The sequence below is a fragment of the Salmo trutta genome, chromosome 5 (genome assembly GCF_901001165.1).
Source record: "Salmo trutta chromosome 5, fSalTru1.1, whole genome shotgun sequence".
Classification (NCBI taxonomy): domain Eukaryota; kingdom Metazoa; phylum Chordata; class Actinopteri; order Salmoniformes; family Salmonidae; genus Salmo; species Salmo trutta.
Window position 1 is genome coordinate 27,470,332 of NC_042961.1, and position 20,502 is coordinate 27,490,833.

General features: G+C 44.4%; 1 protein-coding gene across 1 annotated transcript; it reads right to left on the minus strand.

Annotated features, from left to right (window-relative positions):
- Window positions 1-3,448: 3,448 nt before the first annotated feature.
- On the minus strand, window positions 3,449-19,757 carry polr1b (RNA polymerase I subunit B). The gene is made up of 15 exons (XM_029753171.1): window positions 19,541-19,757; window positions 15,560-15,727; window positions 15,275-15,421; window positions 13,530-13,662; window positions 13,218-13,354; window positions 12,812-13,035; window positions 11,832-12,003; window positions 11,362-11,533; window positions 10,912-11,193; window positions 10,448-10,581; window positions 10,125-10,295; window positions 5,807-5,963; window positions 5,402-5,598; window positions 5,008-5,258; window positions 3,449-4,866 (listed from the first exon to the last, which is right to left on the minus strand). Exons 1-15 carry the CDS (start codon window positions 19,715-19,717, stop codon window positions 3,984-3,986), a joined length of 3,405 nt encoding a protein of 1,134 aa, XP_029609031.1. The 5' UTR covers window positions 19,718-19,757; the 3' UTR covers window positions 3,449-3,983.
- Window positions 19,758-20,502: the final 745 nt, after the last annotated feature.

A 20,502-nucleotide genomic window follows, 5' to 3' on the forward strand; every position in this document is an offset into this window, starting at 1 on the left:
TCATTCTGCCCCTGAACAAGTTCCTAGGCCATCATTGTAAATAATAATTTGGTTTTAATTGACTAGCCTGGTTAAATAAAAATAAAAATAAATACATTATATATTATCACTTGTGAATGATGCCCAGCATCAGAAACATACTTTTTAAAAATACTTTTTCGAATCATAGTCACACACCTCATGTAGCCGAGCCCATAGGCCTATATGTTTTTATAGGGTTTGTATCCCAACTAATGTGACCAAATAACTTATTAAAATTGAGCACATTAATCTGCTTTGCAAGGGGTTTAGAGCCTAACTGGCATACATAAGCAGCGCGTGTTTCAAGTTTGGGGAAAATAATTTACCATAAAAATGCACCTTCATAATAAAAGCTTTACATGCATAATTGCATTTGCTGTCACTTTTGATAATGGTGTTTTCCCGCTAATGGAATATTCCCGCTTATAGCCTACTGCCATGTGCGCATTGCTGTACTTATGTGAAGTGTCCCAGACTATGTTTGGAATATTTATTTCTCGCACAGAATAGGTTGACTTTTGTACTATGGGGGATAGTAGATTGACATAGGCTAGTGCTTTTGATATTTGTTATGCCTACTCATCTTGTTGGCTGATGAAAAGTAAATGTGGACAGTTCTTCCAATATCTTCAATATGCACCTCGGAGTTGGATAAGGACACGCGCAGTTGTGTCCCGATATGTCTGTCTTCACTTGTAGCCTGTGAGAAAGACCCGATCATGATGGAGAGCATACAGCACTCAGGGAGCAGGGCACAACAAAAGCATGGATTTTTTTTAGGGTGCATTACAGCCACAAACGGGATGCTGTCATGAAATTTGAGGCATTATCAAGTGCTTGTCAAATTGTGAATGTGAGACTAATAACGTGTGTTCAGCCTGCACAAAAAACAAAGCAGGGGGCCTCCCGGGTGGCGCAGTGGTCTAAGGCACTGCTAGCTGTGCCACCAGAGATTCTGGGTTTGAGCCCAAGCTCTGTCACAGCCGGCCGCGACCGGGAGGTCCATGGGGCGACGCACGATTGGCCCAGCGTCTTCCAGGTTAGGGAGGGTTTGGCCGGCAGGGATATCCTTGTCTCATTGTGCACTAGCGACTCCTGTGGCGGGCCGGGCTCAGCGCACGCTGACCAGGTCGCCAGGTGTACGGTGTTTCCTCCGACACATTGGTGCGGCTGGCTTCCGGGTTGGATGTGCGTTGTGTCAAGAAGCAGTGCGGCTAGGTTGGGTTGTGTTTCGGAGGATGAATGGCTCTCGACCTTCACCTCTCCCGAGTCCGTATGGGAGTTGCAGCGATGAGACAAGACTGTAACTACTACCAATTGGATACCATGAAATTGGGGAGAAAAAAGGGCAAAAAAAACACAAAAAAACTAAGCAGAGCCTTGCAAGCGAATTTTTGCATCCTTAAAATGTATTACAAAAAATCTAAACATATAGCCCAACGTTTGTAGAACTAAAGTTACATTAGTAACTCTAAATTAATCTAGATATAGGATGACCTATTTCTTTAACCGCTCAACACAGAATAGCCGCATGTGCGCACTCAAATAGTTTGTAGAATTTATTTTATTCAGCTTTGCTCAATTGTATTCTTCATACTATAAAAGTAATATAAATAACGCCATGGAATTCTGAACAAATTAGTGTAGCCCACAGCCGTTTGGCATAGCCACCTTAGGACAACTCACGAGTATGCTATTCTGTTCTTCTGAAACAGACTACATTTTCTTCATATAATGCTTCTTTAGACCTGTCCAAAATAAATCATGGATTTATTGTAAAGGTGTAGGCTATATTACATGGATTTCTTATACTGTAGATGTTCCAAAGGTCTGCTTCAGTGGCTTGTAGGCTGTGTGGAAGCCAGGAGATGCTAAATGTGTATGTTAACGGTCAATTACCTTGAGTTATTTGCTTGATAATCACTGGCTGACAATTTTGTGACCGCCACAGCCCAAGTCTGATGAAACCAAGTTTGAACTCTTTGGCCTGAATGCCAAGCGTCACGTCTGGAGGAAACCAGGCACCGCTCATCACCTGGCCAATACCATCCCTACGGTGAAGCATGGTGGTGGTAGCTTCCTGCTGTGGGGATGTTTTTCAGGGGCAGGGAGACTTGTCAGGATCGAGGGAATGATGAATGGAGCAAAGTACAGAGAGATTCTTGAAAACCTGCTCCAGGTGCAGCGACGCTCCCCATCCAACCTGACAGAGCTTGCGAGGATCTGCAGAGAAGAATGGAAGAAACTCCCCAAATATCGGTGTGCCAAGCTTGTACCGTTATACCCAAGACTCAAGGCTGTAATCGCTGCCAAAGGTGCTTCAACAAAGTACTGAGTAAAGGGTCTGAATACTTATGTCAATGTGATTACATTTATTTTTAATACATTTGCAAAAATTCAAAAAAACTGTTTTTGCTTTGTTATGTGGTATTGTGTGTAGATTGGGGGAAAAACACATTTTAATCAATGTTGCAATAAGGCTTTAACGTAACAAAATGTGGAAATAGTCAAGGGGTCTGAATACTTTCCGAATGTACTGTAAATGAAGATTGTTTCCAAAGGCCTGCATTAATGACATGGGTTTCTTGTAAAGGGAATTGTGAAAATCAAATCAACTGCTTTTCTTTCATTTACATTTAAGTCATTTAGCAGACACTCTTATCCAGTGGAACAACCACTTTACAATAGTGCATCTAAATATTTTAGGGGGGGGATTAGAAGGATTACTTTATCCTATCCTAGGTATTCCTTAAAGAGGTGGGGTTTCAGGTGTCTCCGGAAGGTGGTGATTGACTCCGATGTCCTGGCGTTGTGAGGGAGCTTGTTCCACCATAGGGGTGCCAGAGCAGCGAACAGTTTTGACTGGGCTGAGCGGGAACTGTGCTTCCTCAGAGGTAGGGGGGCCAGCAGGCCAGCGGTGGATGAGCGCAGTGCCCTCGTTTGGGTGTAGGGACTGATCAGAGCCTGAAGGTATGGAGGTGCCGTTCCCCTCACGGCTCCGTAAGGCAAGCACCATGGTCTTTCATCTTCAATGTGGGAGAAAGGGTGTAATAATTGTTTACATACCGAATGACGTGGCCTATTGCATTGTTCATTGTCTACTCTTAATGTAGTCAAATGTATAATATATTTTTTATTTTATCTGTTGGGGGAGGTAGGTAGCAGTGGGCTGGTGGGAGGAGCGGCTCATTGTAAATGGCTGGAACAGAATCAAACCCATGGAAGCAACGCTTCGTTCCATTGATTCCATTCCAGCCATTACAATGAGCCTGTCCTCCTACAGCTCCTCCCACCAGCATCTTCTGGTAGGTATAAAAAAACAGGACATAAGAAGCTAAAGCCTTGTGCACAACATTGTCTCCTTCAAAGTGCTGGTTATGACAGGAACAACTTGAATGTGTATTGATTGTCATTCTGAAGAGTAAAGTGTAGTTAGTCACTGACAAAACTCATTTTATTAACAAGTAGTCACAATCGACTTTGTCTCATGCTCAATGTACACCATCACAATGTATTTTCTTAAGAGGATTTCACTCTAAATACACAATATTGTTTTGTAAATCAGTATATGTTAGACAGTTACTGTACAATATCTTTGTAACTTCTGAACATTTTTGGAAAATTCTATCTATCCTTGACCCAAGTCTCAATTTAGCCATAACTTATGATAGGTAGAGACCATTCTGGACAACAAGAGGGGAAACCTCTCAAGCACTTGGCCATTCTGATGATCAGTATGGCTTTGTAGTTCAGGTAATTGTGTAAACTCCAGTAAGTTCTTTGCAATCATATTTTTTGCTTTTACATGTGACAGATTACATTTGGAGATAGGCCTTATGTTTTATATTAAAGGCTTTAATATCTGACCACTCCCAGTCACACACGGGAGAAGACAAACTTCCTGTGCACAATATAGCACTGTCTGTGGCTGGTGGGTAGACTGAACAAACTTCACATTGAATTCACTTCACGTCCAATTTGATTTTGATGTTCATCGCCGCCAGCTCGGCAACAAAGTAGCGGAAGACGTATGGCACAGACACCGTATCGATGGAGTCACTCTTGCCGCAGAGGAGGCAGACAGTCTTGCGGTGGCGTGTGGCCGACCAGTAGGGTGGTGGTTTCTCCAGTAGAGGGGACAGTAGGCTACCACAGTCCACACACACCTGTGCCACAGAGCGGTCAGAGCAGTTGAAGAGGCGGTCGTGGAGCAGGAAGGAGGTCCCGTGGGCCAGCAGGGCGTCGCGCTCCATCTCCCCGAAGCGGATGCCCCCCTGGATGTTCCTTCCACCCACCGGCTGGTTGGTCACCTTGTCCCGCGCGCCAGTGGTCCTCACCTGGAACTTGTCGGAGACCATGTGACGCAGCCTCTGGTAGTAGACCACGCCGATGAAGATGTCCGCCTCTAGCTCCAGGCCGCTGAGGCCGCTGTAGAGGCGCTCGGTGCCGTAGTGGTTGTAGCCGGCAGCGCGCAACATGTCCCCAAAATGCTCCAGTGCCGAGTTCTCCTCGGAGAAAGTGAAGGGAGTGGCGTCGTGGCACAGGCCGTGGAGGGCGCCCGACTTGCCGGCCATGCTCTCGATGAGCATGCCGATGGTCATGCGGGAAGGGAAGCCGTGAGGGTTGAACAGAATGTCGGGGGTCATGCCGCTCTCTGTGAAGGGCATGTCCTCGGCAGGCCACAGGCGGCTCAGGATGCCCTTCTGCCCGTGGCGGCTGGCGAACTTGTCCCCGATGGTGGGGTTACGGGGCACTCGCACGGTGATGCAGACGCGCTTGAAGCGGCCCGAGCCAACATCGTTGCTGCACACCTTGATGTTGTCTACTACACAGCTTTCTTGACTCCTACGAAAGCGAGGGAAAGACAGCAGGTTATAAAATTGCATTAGCCGCTGCATCTGGCCAACTCATCATCATAGAGTAGAGAAATAGTCAACACTATGGTATGACAATGGAAAGAACATTAGGCCAAACTGGATAACTCACTTGTAAAAGTTGACAAAGCTCTGCCCGGTGTTGAGGTTGATGTAGCTGTAGAAGGGGTCTCCATGTTGTAGCACTGCGCCGATGTAGGGCAGCCCATCAGTGTCCAGTTTGTCCATTACCTTGGGGTCACCGGGTTTGACCCCAAACACCAGGTTGTCCTCGCCCTTCATCTTCTCTGCCAGGTCCACCAGCTCAGTCTTGTAAACACAGCCATGACCAAAGCCCCTTTCCCATGACGACTTGTTCAGGATCTAGGCGCAAACAGAATTAAAATAGAACACTTACGCATGCACACACACACCCACCTTATACATGTATTCTACACACACCTGGTACAGTGAAATCAGCCAATGGGTAAATAAAAAGTGAATTTATGTATAGCTAGCTGTCTCACCATGGCGTCCTCCATGTCGTAGCCAGTGTAGGAGATCACAGCTACAATGGCGTTGGTGCCGATGGGGTAGTTGTCCATGTTGTAGTGGTCGTACATGACAGGCCTGACCAGAGGGCTCTGAGGGGTTTGAAGGCGGTACAGCTTGTTGTCCGAGCGGTCCTGGAATGAGTGGAGGGGGAAGCCCATTGTCTGTTTACCTGTGGAGGAGAAGATGAGTTACACCAACAGGATCATTTTTAAAAAGTCAGGCATTCTAGAAGAATAAAGCACATTTTTTCACATGTAGTGTTCTCTGTATAGGAATTAGCTAAAAACACTCACAAAAAGAAAAAAAAGGTATCTAAGGGTAACTGAACTCAGAAAACACCAGAGATGCCTGCTTCTGAAAACTTGGTGCAGCCTTACCCATCTGGCACTGGTACATGTTCCTGGGACTCTGGTTGTGGTCCGAGTAAGGGATGAAGTTAGCCACCACGCTCAGCATGCTGTGGAGGAAGAGCTCCTGGTGGGTGGTCACACCCGGCTCGATCTCATCCTCACTGATGCCCACGTTGATGTAGAGCTGTCAAACAGGAGAGAGAAGCTTTATTCACAAATGTTTCCTTGTACTCAAACAGAATAAGGTACTGTCTCTAACTGTCCACACAAGAAGCAAACGTCACAGCATACTGTAGATTTGGGTGCATAAATGGGATTATAAACTGGGTAGTTCAAGCCCTGAATGCTGATTGGCTGAACGCTGAGGTACATCAGACCGTATACCACAGGTATGCCAAAACGTTTCTTTAATGCTCTAATTACATTTGTAACCAGCTTATAATAGCAATAAGGCACCTAGGGGTTTGTGGTATATTGCCAATATCCCATGGTTAAGGGCTGTATCCAGGCTCTCCGCGTTGCGTCCTGCATAAGGACAGCCCTTAGTCGTGGTATATTGGCCATACCACACCACCTTGGGCCTTATTGTTTAAAATAATTAAGTTAATCGGAAGGAGCGGCCACACCATACCACAAGCCTCTAAGGAATTAGGACTAAAACATATACAGTCCTTCAGAAAGTATTCACAACCTTTACTTTTAGCACATTTTGTTGTGTTACAACCTACATTTAAAATGGATTACATTTAGGTGTCACTAGCCTACAGAAATGTTTACAAATTAATTAAAAATGAAAAGCTGAAATGTCTTGAGTCAATAAGTACTCAACCCCTTTGTTGTGGCAAGCCTAAATAAGTTCAGGAGTAAAAATCTGCTTAACAAGTCACATAAGTTGCATGGACTGCATGGCTTTTTGAATGACTACCTCATCGCTGTACCCCACACACACAATTATTTGTAAGGACCCTCAGTCGAGCAGTGAATTTCAAACACAGATTCAACAACAAAGACCAGGAAAGTTTTGCAATGCCTCGCAAAGGGCACCTATTGGGAGATATATACAGTTCCTTCTGGAAAGTACAGACCCCTTGACTTTTTCAAAATGTTAAGTTAGCCTTATTTTAAAATGAATCTACACACACTATCCCATAATGACAAAGCGAAAACAGGTTTAGACATTTTACCAAATGTATTAAACATAGAACACAGAAATACCGTTTTTGCATACAGTACCAGTCAAAAGTTGACACCTACTTATTCAAGGGTTTTTATTTTTACTCTTTTCTAAATTGTAGAATACAAGTGAAAAATATCAAAACTATGAAACATATGAAATCATGTAGTAACGCAAAAATACATTTTAGATTCTTCAAAGTAGCCAGCCTTTGCACAATCTCGGCATTCTCTCAACCAGCTGCATGAGGAATGCTTTTCCAACAGTCTTGAAGGAGTTCTCACATATGCTGAGCACTTGTTGGCTGCTTTTCCTTCACTCTGCGGTCCAACTCATACCAAACCATCTCAATTTGGGTGATTGTGGAGGCCAGGTCATCTGATGCAGCACTTCATCACTCTCCTTGGTCAAATAGCCATTACACAGCCGGGAGGTGAGGTTTGGGTCATTGTCCTTTAAAAAACAAATGATAGTGAGACTAAGTGCAACCCAGATGGGATGGCGTGTCGCTGCAGAATGCTGTGGTAGCCATGCTGGTGAAATGGTCCTTGAATTCTAAATAAAATAAGACAGTGTGACCAGCAAAGCACCCCCACACCATCACACCTCCTCCATGCTTCACGGTGGGAACCACACACGTGGAGATCATCCGTTCACCTACTCTGCGTTTCTCAAAAGACATTGCGGTTGGAACCAAAAATCTCAAATTTGTACTAATCAGACCAAAGGACAGATTTCCACTGGTCTAATGTCCATTGCACGTGTTTCTTAGCCCAAGCAAGTCTCTTCTTATTGGTGTCCTTTAGTAGTGGTTTCTTTGCAGCAATTCGACCATGAACGCCTGATTCACGCAGTCTCCTCTGAACAGTTGTATTTGAGATGTGTCTGTTACTTGAATTCTGTGAAGCATTTTTTGGGGTTGCAATCTGAGGTGCAGTTAACACCAATGAACTTATCCTCTGCAGCAGAGGTAACTGGGTCTTCCTTTCCTGTGGCGGTCCTCATGAGAGCCAATTTCATCATAGCGCCTGATGGTTTTTGTGACTGCACTTATAGAAACTTTCAAAGGTCTTCACATTTTTGGGGATTGACTGATCTTCATGTCTTAAAGTAATGGACTGTCGTTTCTCTTTGCTTATTTGTGCTGTTCTTGCCATAATATGGACATGGGCTTTTATCAAATAGGGCTATCTTCTGTATACCACCCCTACCTTGTCACAACACAATTGATTGGCTCAAAACACATTAAGGAAAGAAATTCCACAAATTACCTTTTAACAAGGCACACCTGTTAATTGAAAAATTCCAGGTGACTACCTCATGAAGCAGGTTGAGAGAACGCCAAGAGTGTGCAAAGCTGTCATCAAGGCAAAGTGTGGCTACTTTGAAGAATCTCAAAATATATTTTGATTTGTTTAATACTTTTTTGGTTACTACATAACCATAAAATCTTTTTGATTTCTTCACTATTATTCTACAATGTAATTTTTTTTCTAAAAATAAAGAAAAACCCTTGAATGAGTAGGTGTGTACAAACTTGACAGGTACTGTAAGTATTCAGACCCTTTGCTATGAGAATCAAAATTGAGCTCAGGTGCCTCCTGTTTCCATTCATCATCCTTTCTACAACTTCATTGGAGGCCACCTGTGGTAAATTCAATTGACTGGACATGATTTGGAAAAGGCACACACCTGTCTATATAAGGTCCCACAGTTGACAGTGCATGTCAGAGCAAAAACCAAGCCATGTGATCGAAGGAAAGATGAACGGAGTAAAGTACAGAGATCCTTGATGAAAACCTGCTCCAGAGCTCTCAGGACCTCAGACTGGGGTGAAGGTTCACCTTCCAACAGAACAACGACCCTAAGCACACAGCCAAGACAATGCAGGAGTGGCTTCGGGACAAGTCTCAATATCCTTGAGTGGCCCAGCCAGAGGCTGGACTTTATCCCAATCAAACATCTCTGGAGAGACCTGAACATAGCTGTGCAGCAATGCTTCCCATTCAACCTGATCGAGCAGGGCTGCCCAAACCTCTTCCTGGAGATCTACCGGGTTTTCAGTCCAAACCTAATTTAACACACCTGATTCTACTTATTAGCTGCTCAACCTTAACTCGCTGAATCAGATATGCTAAACTAGGGTTGTAATGAAAACCTACAGGACAGTATATCTCCAGGAAGAGGGTTGGGCAGCCCTGTGATAGAGCTTGAGATGATTTGCAGAGAAGAATGGGAAAATCTAACACCACATCACTAAGTACCACCTTATATTTTTAAGCATGGTGGTGGCTGCATCATGTTATGGGTATGCTTGTCATCGGCAAGGACTAGGGAGTTTTTTTTTAGGATAAAAAGAAACGGACTAGAGCTAAGCACAGGCAAAATCCTATAGGAAAACCTGGTTGTCTGCTTTCCAACAAACACTGGGAGACAAATTCACCTTTCAGCAGGACAATAACCTAAAACACAAGGCCAAATATACACTGGAGTTGCTTACCAAGACAACATTAATGTTCCCGAGTGGACTAGTTACAGTTTTGACTTAAATCCGTTTGAAAATCTATGGCAAGATTTGAAAATGTCTGTCTAAAAATGATCACCAACTTCATAGAGATTGAAGAATTTAAAAAATAACAAATATTGTACAATCCAGATGTGCAAAGCTCTAAGAGAGACTTACCCAGAAAGCTGATTCAATAAACGTTAGGTGATTCTAACATGTATTGACTCAGGGGTGTGAATACTTATGTAAATGTGATATTTCTGTATTTCATTTAATATATTTGCAAACATTTATAACAATTTTTTTTCACTTTGTCATTGTGGGGTATGGGTGAGTAGATGGGTGAGATTCTTTTTTTTTATTACAACAAAATGTGTAATAAGTCAAGTGGTATGAATACTTTCTGAAGGCACGGTCAGACTAACCATCTACAAGTAACTAGGTACTGACATGACACTACAAACCAAACTCAAGAAACAACTTCCAACAATTACTGTAATGACTGTCCTAGAGTTGACAAAACAAAGAATCACTGACAATACCCTCAGCTTGAAAACTAGTTTGAAAGCATTCCTTCTTGTCCCAGAGGCTACGATTAGTAACTAGGGGGTTTACTAAGGATGCCCAGGAATTGAGAGATTTTAAGCAGCTTGCGACTGTAGTACCTGTTCAAAGGTGCCGATCAGTTCCTGCTGGCCCAGGGCCAGGTTGCGGACAGGCCGCACCATGCGGCAGGGGGTGGTGAAGAGGTACAGGCCTGGGTACATGCTGGCCTTGCTGGTCTGGGGAACCAGAACTATCTCAGTCCAGGGAGGGATCTTCTTCTCCTTCAACACCTGCAAGAGAGTGGCATGAACAAGAATGAGTAAGAGGCAGAAAAACACAACTAGCTGCCACTATTCATGTGTGATGAATTATCTATTACATAAGTGAGTGATGATCAAACCCATGTTATAACTGCAGATGGTTAGAAGATGCCCTGCCTTACCTTGAACCTGCGGAGGGAGTCTGCGAGGAAGGGGGCCAGCTCAGTCTCTACCCAACCCACCATGGCACCATCCAGGAGCACAGGATAGCAGTCAGTGTAGGCCTTGCCAGGAGAACCATCCACAGGAGTCACACCTGGAGGAGAATGATGGGACAACACAATCGCATATAAACGACTGAGCATTTTCACACATCGACACACAGTATGTACGAATAAACCTTAGGACCCAATAGGTTCCAGCTGCATGCTAATCACAGTGAGTGACATAACCTTGGATATCCTGTCACGTTGAATCCCAGGCCTTTGTGTTTTACTTTGGACACATGTTAATGTTTGTCATGTACAACTACCCCATTGGAAACAACAGCATCGTCTCTGATCTCCAACACGGGCTACGACATGGAGGACGCCATAGTGAGACAGCTAGCTATACATTCACAATTCCCAGGTTTGTCTGTACTCACCGAGGGAGCAGAGCAGGGCAGGGAGGGTGGTGGTGGGCAGGGCCGGGGCTATGATTTCACAGTGGGCCGTCATGTGGTTCATGAGGCCGCAGGGCTCTCCGTCGGGGGTGTGCACGGGGCACAGGAAGCCCCAGGACTCGGGCAGCAGACGACGTACGGAGGTGGTCCTCATCTTGGCAAAGGCTGCCCCTCTGTGCACACAGCGGAAGTGGGACAGGTAGCGGATGAAGTTGAGCTTGTCGGCCACCACACACAGTCCCGTGTTCTGGAGCATGCCCAGACCTGACGGCAGGAGGGAAGAGGAACAGAATGTCAGGACCAGCATGTGTTTCTAGGTAACTTTACACGTCATGTATATCTGCATAACTCAAAGTAAAACACTGGGAGAAAAATAGAACAGTGGATACGTTGTAATGACAAATAAGTAGAATGTTTTGTATCACAGCATACCCGTCTTTGAAGTGAGATTCCCAGTGGCTAGCAGATACTCAAAGGGATGGGTAACATCAGAGCCCATGTTGAACATCTTCACCAGATTATCAGAGCTCACCCCACCAGTTAGCCTATGGGCCCTCTTGTCCATAGCCAATTTCACAGACACCATCCAGGCAGCCATCTTCTCCTATCATCACATTGCAAATGGTTAACACACATCCTACAGAGTAATTATATGACCTGGAGGAAAACTAGAGTGTGATTTAATACCAAGGCCTTACAGTCAAGGTTACACTGCTAGCTTTCTGGCCAGAACATTTTGTGGTGTTTTTACATTACACATGCCAAACATGACAACTTCTGTTCCCCACAATGTTGTAGTATCTTCATAATAAATAGTTTTTGATTCACCAATATGTCAGATCCAGAACTGTTCATCACTTGTCAGTAGTAGAATGCAGAGCTGTCCTGATGTCTGAACTGACCTTGAGAAACATTAGGTAGAGCCGTCCTGGCGTGAGCACCTCCTGACACATCAGACTGTCCGGGTTCTCCTCCATACACTCCTGCTTGGCAAACGTGAATAGCTTCCGCGTCATCAGACACAGCAGGTAGAACTTCTCCACATCCGACTTCAGGTGGATACAGATGCACTGGCTGAACAGAGAGAACACAACACATTCCATAAAGAGTGCATGTGTGTGTGTTGGTAGAGCATGGTGCTTGCAACGTCAGGATAGTTGGTTAGATTCCAAGGACCACCCATACACCAACAAAAATTAAATATATCCACTCATGACTAAGTCACTTTGAATAAAAGTATCTGCTATAGGCATTCACTCCATTGCCAAAAGTATGTGGACACCCTTTCAAATTAGTGTATTCCGCCATTTCAGCTACACCAGTGGCGGACAGGTGTATAAAAATCGAGCACACAGCCATGCAATCACCATAGACAAACATCGGAGGTAGAATGGCACGTACTGAAGAGCTCAGTGACGTTCAACGTGGCACCGTCATAGGATGGCACCTTTCCAACAATTCAGTTCATCAAATTTCTGCCCTGCTAGAGCTGACCCGGTCAATGTCTTTAGAAATGTGGATAACTCAATTAAAAATGAAAAGCCGAAATGTCTTGAGTCAATAAGAATTCAACTCCTTTGTTATGGCAAGCCTAAATAAGTTCAAGAGTAAACATTTGCTTAACAAGTCACATAAGTTGCATGGACTGCATTACGTTTTGAATGACTACCTCATCTCTGTACCCCACACATACAGATAATTGTAAGGTCCCTCAGTCGAGCCGTGAATTTCAAACACAGATTCAACTGTAAAGACCAGGGAGGTTTTCCAATGCCTCGCAAAGAAGGGCACCTATTGGTAGATGGGTAAAAAAAAAAAAAAGCAGACATTGAATATCACTTTGAGCATGGTGAAGTTATTAATAACACACACAAACACTTACTCTAGCAGGTAGTTGGCACACTGTTCGTGGGTGTACCACTCTGGCAGGTTCATCTTGACCCGGAAGCGCTCGCCCAGGTAGTTGAGCACCTTGCCGCGGGTGATGCAGCCCTCCTCCATGACGAGTCGCAGCATCTCAGACACACAGCTCTTGTAGAAGGAGTTCGCCTCACGACCTTTGATCAGCTCCTGGTAAATCTGGAAGTCTGTGAAGTCCACTAGAGCCTGGCCAAAACAGAAAGGCAATGTGGTTAAAATGTTAAATATATACACCTTAATTTCATACAGTATAGGCCATATGGCCCAATTCTCATAACATTCTTATGTGTCGCATGCATAAAAACCTAATGGACAGACTTTAATGTCACATGCAAGTTCCTATTCCAAATATCACTGCTCCATCTCACCTTTAGTGCAAAGCCCAGGGGGAGGAAGAAGAGCTCTTTCTGGTATATGAAGTTGAGCATCACAGTTCCGTTGTCCAGGTAATGCAGGTTCATATTGATAGCGGTGTGCTCCTCCTTCACACAGTGCATTGAGATACCTGGGGAGACAGACAAAGAATAGCTTTAGCTTTTGTCTGCAGCAAGGCGATAGGACTGCAATAATCAATGTTAGGCTACTTATAGTAGGCCATGGGTCTCAACTGCTCCAACAATGCAATGTTCGGCTTGTACATTAAAACCCTCCACATAGTGTACATTAACTGCCTTGCGTACCATACTGAGTGTATCCCTGGCCTCTGTTCTTCCACTTCGGCCTTGACATAGCGATAGGGTAGTTCCTCCTTGGCATGATCAGCATGCGAATGACCTTCTCGTTCCCATTCACAATAAAATAACCACCCATTTCCTGTTGCATTGAGGATGGAGAGAAAGAGAGATTGAATCTAAAGAAATGTAAAGACGCATGCAAACTGTAAAACGTAAGTGTAAAAGCATAAAAATGTGCCTTGATTTTTTGCTTCGAAGCATAAATGATCAGATTGACTGGTTCCCACAGATCAGGGTTTTCTGTTATGAAAATGTGGCGCAGGACATTTGACCGGCAGCATTTTAATTTACCGGACATATATGCAATGGGTACATAACCTGACTAGGGTGGCCACCCAGAGAGCGTGAAGTTAAAGTTTGGGGAATGAAATTCACCATGAAAATGCACCTTTTAATAAAGCATCCCATGTATCATCGCATTTGCAGGCCTACTAGTCATAATGTGATAAGTAGACTGAATAGTCATAATTTAGGCTAATAATATAATTCAGCTTTCTTTGGACAGAAAAAACAGTGGTACTGACCCAACAATTTTTTTTTTTTTTAAAGCTAGGGGAAGCTAATGATCCTCTGTGGCCAAATCATGCTTTAGTAACCTATTTTGAATGATTGTATTTAGTAGGCTAATTAGTTAGGCTATATGATTTTGTCAATTTTCTTAGGGAAAGCTTCACCTAGCCTTCAGAATGTGCAACCTATGAGCCCATGTTAATCTACTATCCCCATAGAAGAAAAGTTTACATATTCTATTGGTCAGCTTGTCTAGAAAGAAATAGCCCAAACGGACTCAGGGACGATATAACAAATTCACACAACCAGCAGGCCTAGGCTACATGAAAATAATTAAACGTTAAAAAGCAATACATCTGATGCATCAGATCAGAACGTTTAGTTTAAAAATGTTGATAAACTATTATTTCTTAACATTAGCAGCGCAGTAATGCATTAGGCTACTGGACAATGAAAGATAGTTGAAAACCAATAGAAAATGAGAATTAGGCTACTGGTTTTAATGGCATATGGAAGTCTTTATGAAATAACTGCCTTCACGGATTTTGTCAGATTTTGTCTAGGATACTTTAAAGCAAGGTAAAACATGCCTCATAATATGTACTAAAACGTTAATGTTTCAAACAATTAAGTAGCTATAGGTTTTCAAAATGTATACTGCCTCCAGCTCATTGCGAAGTGGTATGTGACGCGCTGATGAAGCCTGCCTTCTGTTGACTATGCATTTGAATGGCGAATGGAGAGGCCGCTTCAATTACCAGTTGAGAAATAAAAATATTAGCTATTTTTAAACACACGAGTGCATTTAGAATCGTTGCACAATGGCTGGGCTTGTAAAAGTGCCGCCTGACAGACTTTCCGTTCAAAGGCTCTATCTGTATGCTGTGCCCATGTGATAAGATAAATAACTAATATGCACACGTGGTAATTTAATTCCACGGATTTATGCAAAGGAACCCATAGACCGACAAGCATGACCAGTCAAATGTATTTACATAGAAATACCAGTTTATCAATGAATAGGCTAAAAAGCCTTATTTTGCAATGGGATTTTTTTTTCTTCCCCCAGACAATTGGCCGATGGCAATTTTATTTAAAGGCTTTATTTTTTTTTACGCCCAAAAGCCGGCTATTACCGGCTAAAGGAAACCCTGCCGGTAGGAACAGTGCCATTCTCCTACCTCAGCCTCCTCATGGTGCTCAATGAGCTCTTTGGGAGGGAGCCCATGCAGGTTACACAGCCTAGACTTCACCATGATGGGCAACTGGCCCAGAGACTGCTTGATGATGCCTTTGGGAACCCCATTCACAGACCAGCTGACATCTGCCTGTGAAGAATCACAGCACAAAACTTAAATTCATCACAATGGGCAAGTCTTGTGATAGATTGTAGAAAGACCTTGTCTTGACCGTCATATACAGTACAATCCATATTGTACAGGTGTTGGGTTTGCAGGCAAGCTTACCACAAGCTTTCCCCGGTAGGAGCAGCGTCTCCCTCTGCACTCTGCTGGGAACACCCTCAGGTCCCGGCAGATGCTTCCTTTGCCCACCACTGGTTTAAAGATGGTGGCCTCCACAAATGCCAGGCTGATCCGGTCATTTTTAAACATAAACTCCAAGGGACGGATGGACTGAAAAGGAGAAATGGAACAAACATTTTCACATGAACTCTCCAAACCCATGGTTTTGCATGACAGATACCAACTACAACCAGGTAGCTGCATCGTTACAGATTGTTACACCAGATAATGTGAGTTAACCAAAAAATGTTGGTATCCATTACTGTGAGTTACAGGTTAGGTACTGTTGTATAGCACATCATTTTCAACCAACCTTAACCATGTCAATTTCAAATCTCTCATTGATTGAGACAGGTGGGTCTGCCCCAAAGTGCCGCATGTCATGACACCCGTCTTAATCAATGACAAGATTTGAAATAGACAAGATGGCGGCATACAAGTTGTTGGATTAACAAAATGGCGCCGGAAGAAATGGCAGCAGTTTTACGGGCGCCCAACCAATTGTGCTATTATGTGTTTTTTTCATGTTATTTGTAACTTATTTTGTACATGTTTCTGCAACCGTATCTTACGGCAAAAAAGAGCTTCTGGATATCAGGACAGCGATCACACACACCTCGGATTAGACGAAGATTTTTCCTACAAAGACAACGCACAAGACATTCTCCAAACACCCCACAGGACCGACAACCCCGTTATTTGCAAGAGGAAGCGACGCAGGTACAGAGGACAAAGAGCCGGATGCCTGGTCAGGACCCGGAGAAGGCGACTGGGAAAGCTGCCGTTACCGTCAATACTACTCGCCAACGTGCAATCATTGGACAATAAATTAGACGAGGTACAATCACGAATATCCTACTAACGGGACATCAAAAACTGTAATATCCTATGTTTCACGGAATCGTGGCTGAATGACGACATGGATATTCAGCTAGCGGGATATACGCAGCACCGGCAAGATAGAACAGCAAACTCAGGTAAGACGAGGGGGGGGGGGGGGTCTGTGCATATTTGTAAACAACAGCTGGTGCACGAAATCTAAGGAAGTCTGTAGATTTTTCTCGCCTGAAGTAGAGTATATTGTGATAAATTGCAGGCCACACTACTTGCCTAGAGAGTTTTCAGCTATACTTTTCGTGGCTGTTTATTTACCACCACAGATAGATGCTGGCACTAAGACCACACTCAGTGAGCTGTATAAGGAAATAAGCAAACAGGAAACCACTCACCCAGAGGCGGCGCTCCTAGTGGCCGGAGACTTTAACGCAGGGAAACTTAAATCAGTTCTACCAAATTTCTATCAACATGTTAAATGTGCAACCAGAGGGGGAAAAAAATTCTAGATCACCTGTACTCCACACACAGAGACGCGTACAATCTCTCCCTCGCCCTCCATTTGGTAAATCCAACCACAACTCTATCCTCCTGATTCCTGCTTACAAGCAAAAATTAAAGCAGGAAGCACCAGTGACTCGGTCTATAAAAAAGTGGTCAAATGAAGCAGATGCTAAACTACAGGACTGTTTTCCTATCACAGACTGGAACCTGTTCTGGGATTCTTCCGATGGCATTGAGGAGTACACCACATCAGTCACTGGCTTAATCAATAAGTGCATCAAGGACGTCATCCCCAAAGTGACTGTACGTACATACCCCAACCAGAAGCCATGGATTACAGGCAACATTCGCACTGAGCTAAAGGATAGAGATGCCACTTTCAAGGTGCGGGACTCTAACCCGGAAGCTTAAAAGAAATCCTGCTATGCCCTGCGACGAACCATCAAACCGGCAAAGCGTCAATACAGGGCTAAGATTGAATCATAGTACACCGGCACCGATGCTCGTCTTACGTGGCAGGGCTTGCAAACTATTAGACTACAAAGGGAAGCACAGCTGCGAGTTGCCCAGTGACACGAGCCTACCAGACGAGCTAAATCACTTCTATGCTCGCTTCGAGGAAAGCAACACTGAGGCATACATGAGAGCATTAGCTGTTCTGGACGACTGTGTGATCACGCTCTCCGTAGCCAACGTGAGTAAGACCTTTAAACAGGTCAACATACACAAGGCTGCGGGGCCAGACGGATTACCAGGACGTGTGCTCCGGGCGTGTGCCGACCAACTGTCAGGTGTCTTCACTGACATTTTCAACATGTCCCTGATTGAGTCTGTAATAACATGTTTCAAGCAGACCACCATAGTCCCTGTGCCCAGGAACACAAAGGCAACCTGCCTAAAAGACTACAGACCCGTAGCACTCACGTCCGTAGCCATGAAGTGCTTTGAAAGGTTGGTAATGGCGCACATCAACATCATTATCCCAGAAACCCTAGACCCACTCCAATTTGCATACCGCCCAAACAGGTCCACAGATGATGCAATCTCTATTGCACTCCACACTGCCCTTTCCCACCTGGACAAAAGGAACAATTATGTGAGAATGCTATTCATTGACTACAGCTCAGCGTTCAACACCATAGTACCATCAAAGCTCATCACTAAGCTAAGGATCCTGGGACTATACACCTCCCTCTGCAACTGGATTCTGGACTTCTTGACGGGCCGACCCCAGGTGGTGATGGTAGGTAGCAACACATCTGCCACGCTGATCCTCAACACTGGAGCTCCACAGGGGTGCGTGCTCAGTCCCCTCCTGTACTCCCTGTTCACCCACGACTGCATGGCCGAGCACGGCTCCAACACCATCACTAAGTTTGCAGACGACAACAGTGGTAGGCCTGATCACAGACAACGATGATACAGCCTATAGGGAGGAGGTCAAAGACCTGGCCGTGTGGTGCCAGAATAACAACCTATCCCTCAACGTAACCAAGACTAAGGAGATGGTTGTGGACTACAGGAAAAGGAGGACCGAGCACGCCCCCATTCTCATCGACGGGGCTGTAGTGGAGCAGGTTGAGAGCTTCAAGTTCCTCGGTGTCCACATCAACAACAAACTAGAATGGTCCAAACACACCAAGACAGTCGTGAAGAGGGCACGACAAAGCCTATTCCCCCTCAGGAAACTAAAAAAAAAATTGGCATGGGTCCTGAGATCCTCAAAAGGTTCTACAGCTGCAACGTCGAGAGCGTCCTGCCTGGTACGGCAATTGCTCGGCCTCTGACTGCAAGGCACTACAGAGGGTAGTGTGTACGGCCCAGTACATCACTGGGGCTAAGCTGCCTGCCATCCAGGACCTCTACAACAGGCGTTGTCAGAGGAAGGCCCAAAAAATTGTCAAAGACCCCAGCCACAGACTGTTCTCTCTACTACCGCATGGCAAGCGGTACCGGAGTGCCAAGTCTAGGACAAAAAGGCTTCTCAACACTTTTTACCCCCAAGCCATAAGACTCCTGAACAGGTATTCAAATGGCTACCCGGACTATTTGCATTGTGTGCCCCTCCTACTTCAATTGGGCCGACCAACCAGTGCTCCCGCACATTAGCTAACCGGCCTATCTGCATTGTGTCCCACCCACCACCCCTCTTTTACGCTACTGCTACTCTCTGTTCATCATATATGCATAGTCACTATAACCATATCTACATACTACCTCAATCAGCCTGACTAACCGGTGTCTGTATGTAGCCTCGCTACTGTATATAGCCTGTCTTTTTACTGTTTCATTTCTTTACCTACCTATTGTTCACCTAATACCTTTTCTGCACTATTGGTTAGAGCCTGTAAGTAAGCATTTCACTGTAAGGTCTACACCCGTTGTATTCGGCGCACGTGACAAATAAACTTTGATTTGATTACTTCATGGAGCAATATTATTTTTATAATGGAGCATTTTCAAAATCCTAAACGCACCACTTGCAAGTGGACACAGACATTTAAAAAAGATACGTTTGGCCAACATTGTGGCTTGGGGAGGCACGGCTGACACAGCACTGACTGTCCCACGTGAAAGTTCCCCTACCTGTACAGCACGACACAGTCCATCTGAAACTGCTTGGTCAAACGACTCAATATGAGCCTTCGTTAGGTCCTGAACAGCGGCATGTTGTTTTTCCTTCGGTATGCCGAAGCCTGCTTCTGTTAAATGTTTAAGGCTTGGACTTGTCAGTAAACTACTCCACTTATTCGCAAAATCCATGCTTATTCTTGTTTACCACATGCGCATAGTTACACAGGAAGTACAATCGTTGTAATAGGAAGTGAGTGAAAGGTCAATTCCTTTAAAGGGACAGCATCCAATTTTCAGAGCTGTCAAACAATATCAAAACCGTCTTTTTAAAAGTGATTGTATTAGTTTGGTTGACTATTCATAGAAGTGAGAAAAAGGAATTACCAAACAGCATCTAAATTGTAATGCTATGTCTAAATCATTTTCAGCATCAAAGAGCATGTCCACTGTAACCAAACAGCTAGAGGTCTATAGATATCAGATCTCAGTTGCTCTATGTAGATTATGGCCGTGTTAGAGAGCATCAAAACCGTGATAAATGGGTAAATTGTGACTGATTGACAACGGGTGTGTTTCTCTGCCCAGCCGTCGCCTGCCAGATCTTACAATGCCTGGATAGGTATTTTACATATAAGCCAACATATATAACATATATAAGCCCACATATATAACATAAGCCCACATATGTTATAGCAATCTGTCAGTCTGACGTGGCACACAACCATTGGTTGATGCATCCAACATCTGGTCAGGGGAACTTGACCAACATGTCTGTCATTAACTGACAGATTGCTACCATTTGTGGTTAGCTGATACTTAAAATACCAATCCAGGCATTGTAAGGTTTGGCAAAGGAACGCACCAACAGAGTAGTTATTTACAATGCAAGGACATTTGTAGATCTGTCAATCTCGCCTGACCCTTTGTGTTGGTCTATTGCAGAGTCATCCCGACTGCCATTCAGTTGGATAAAG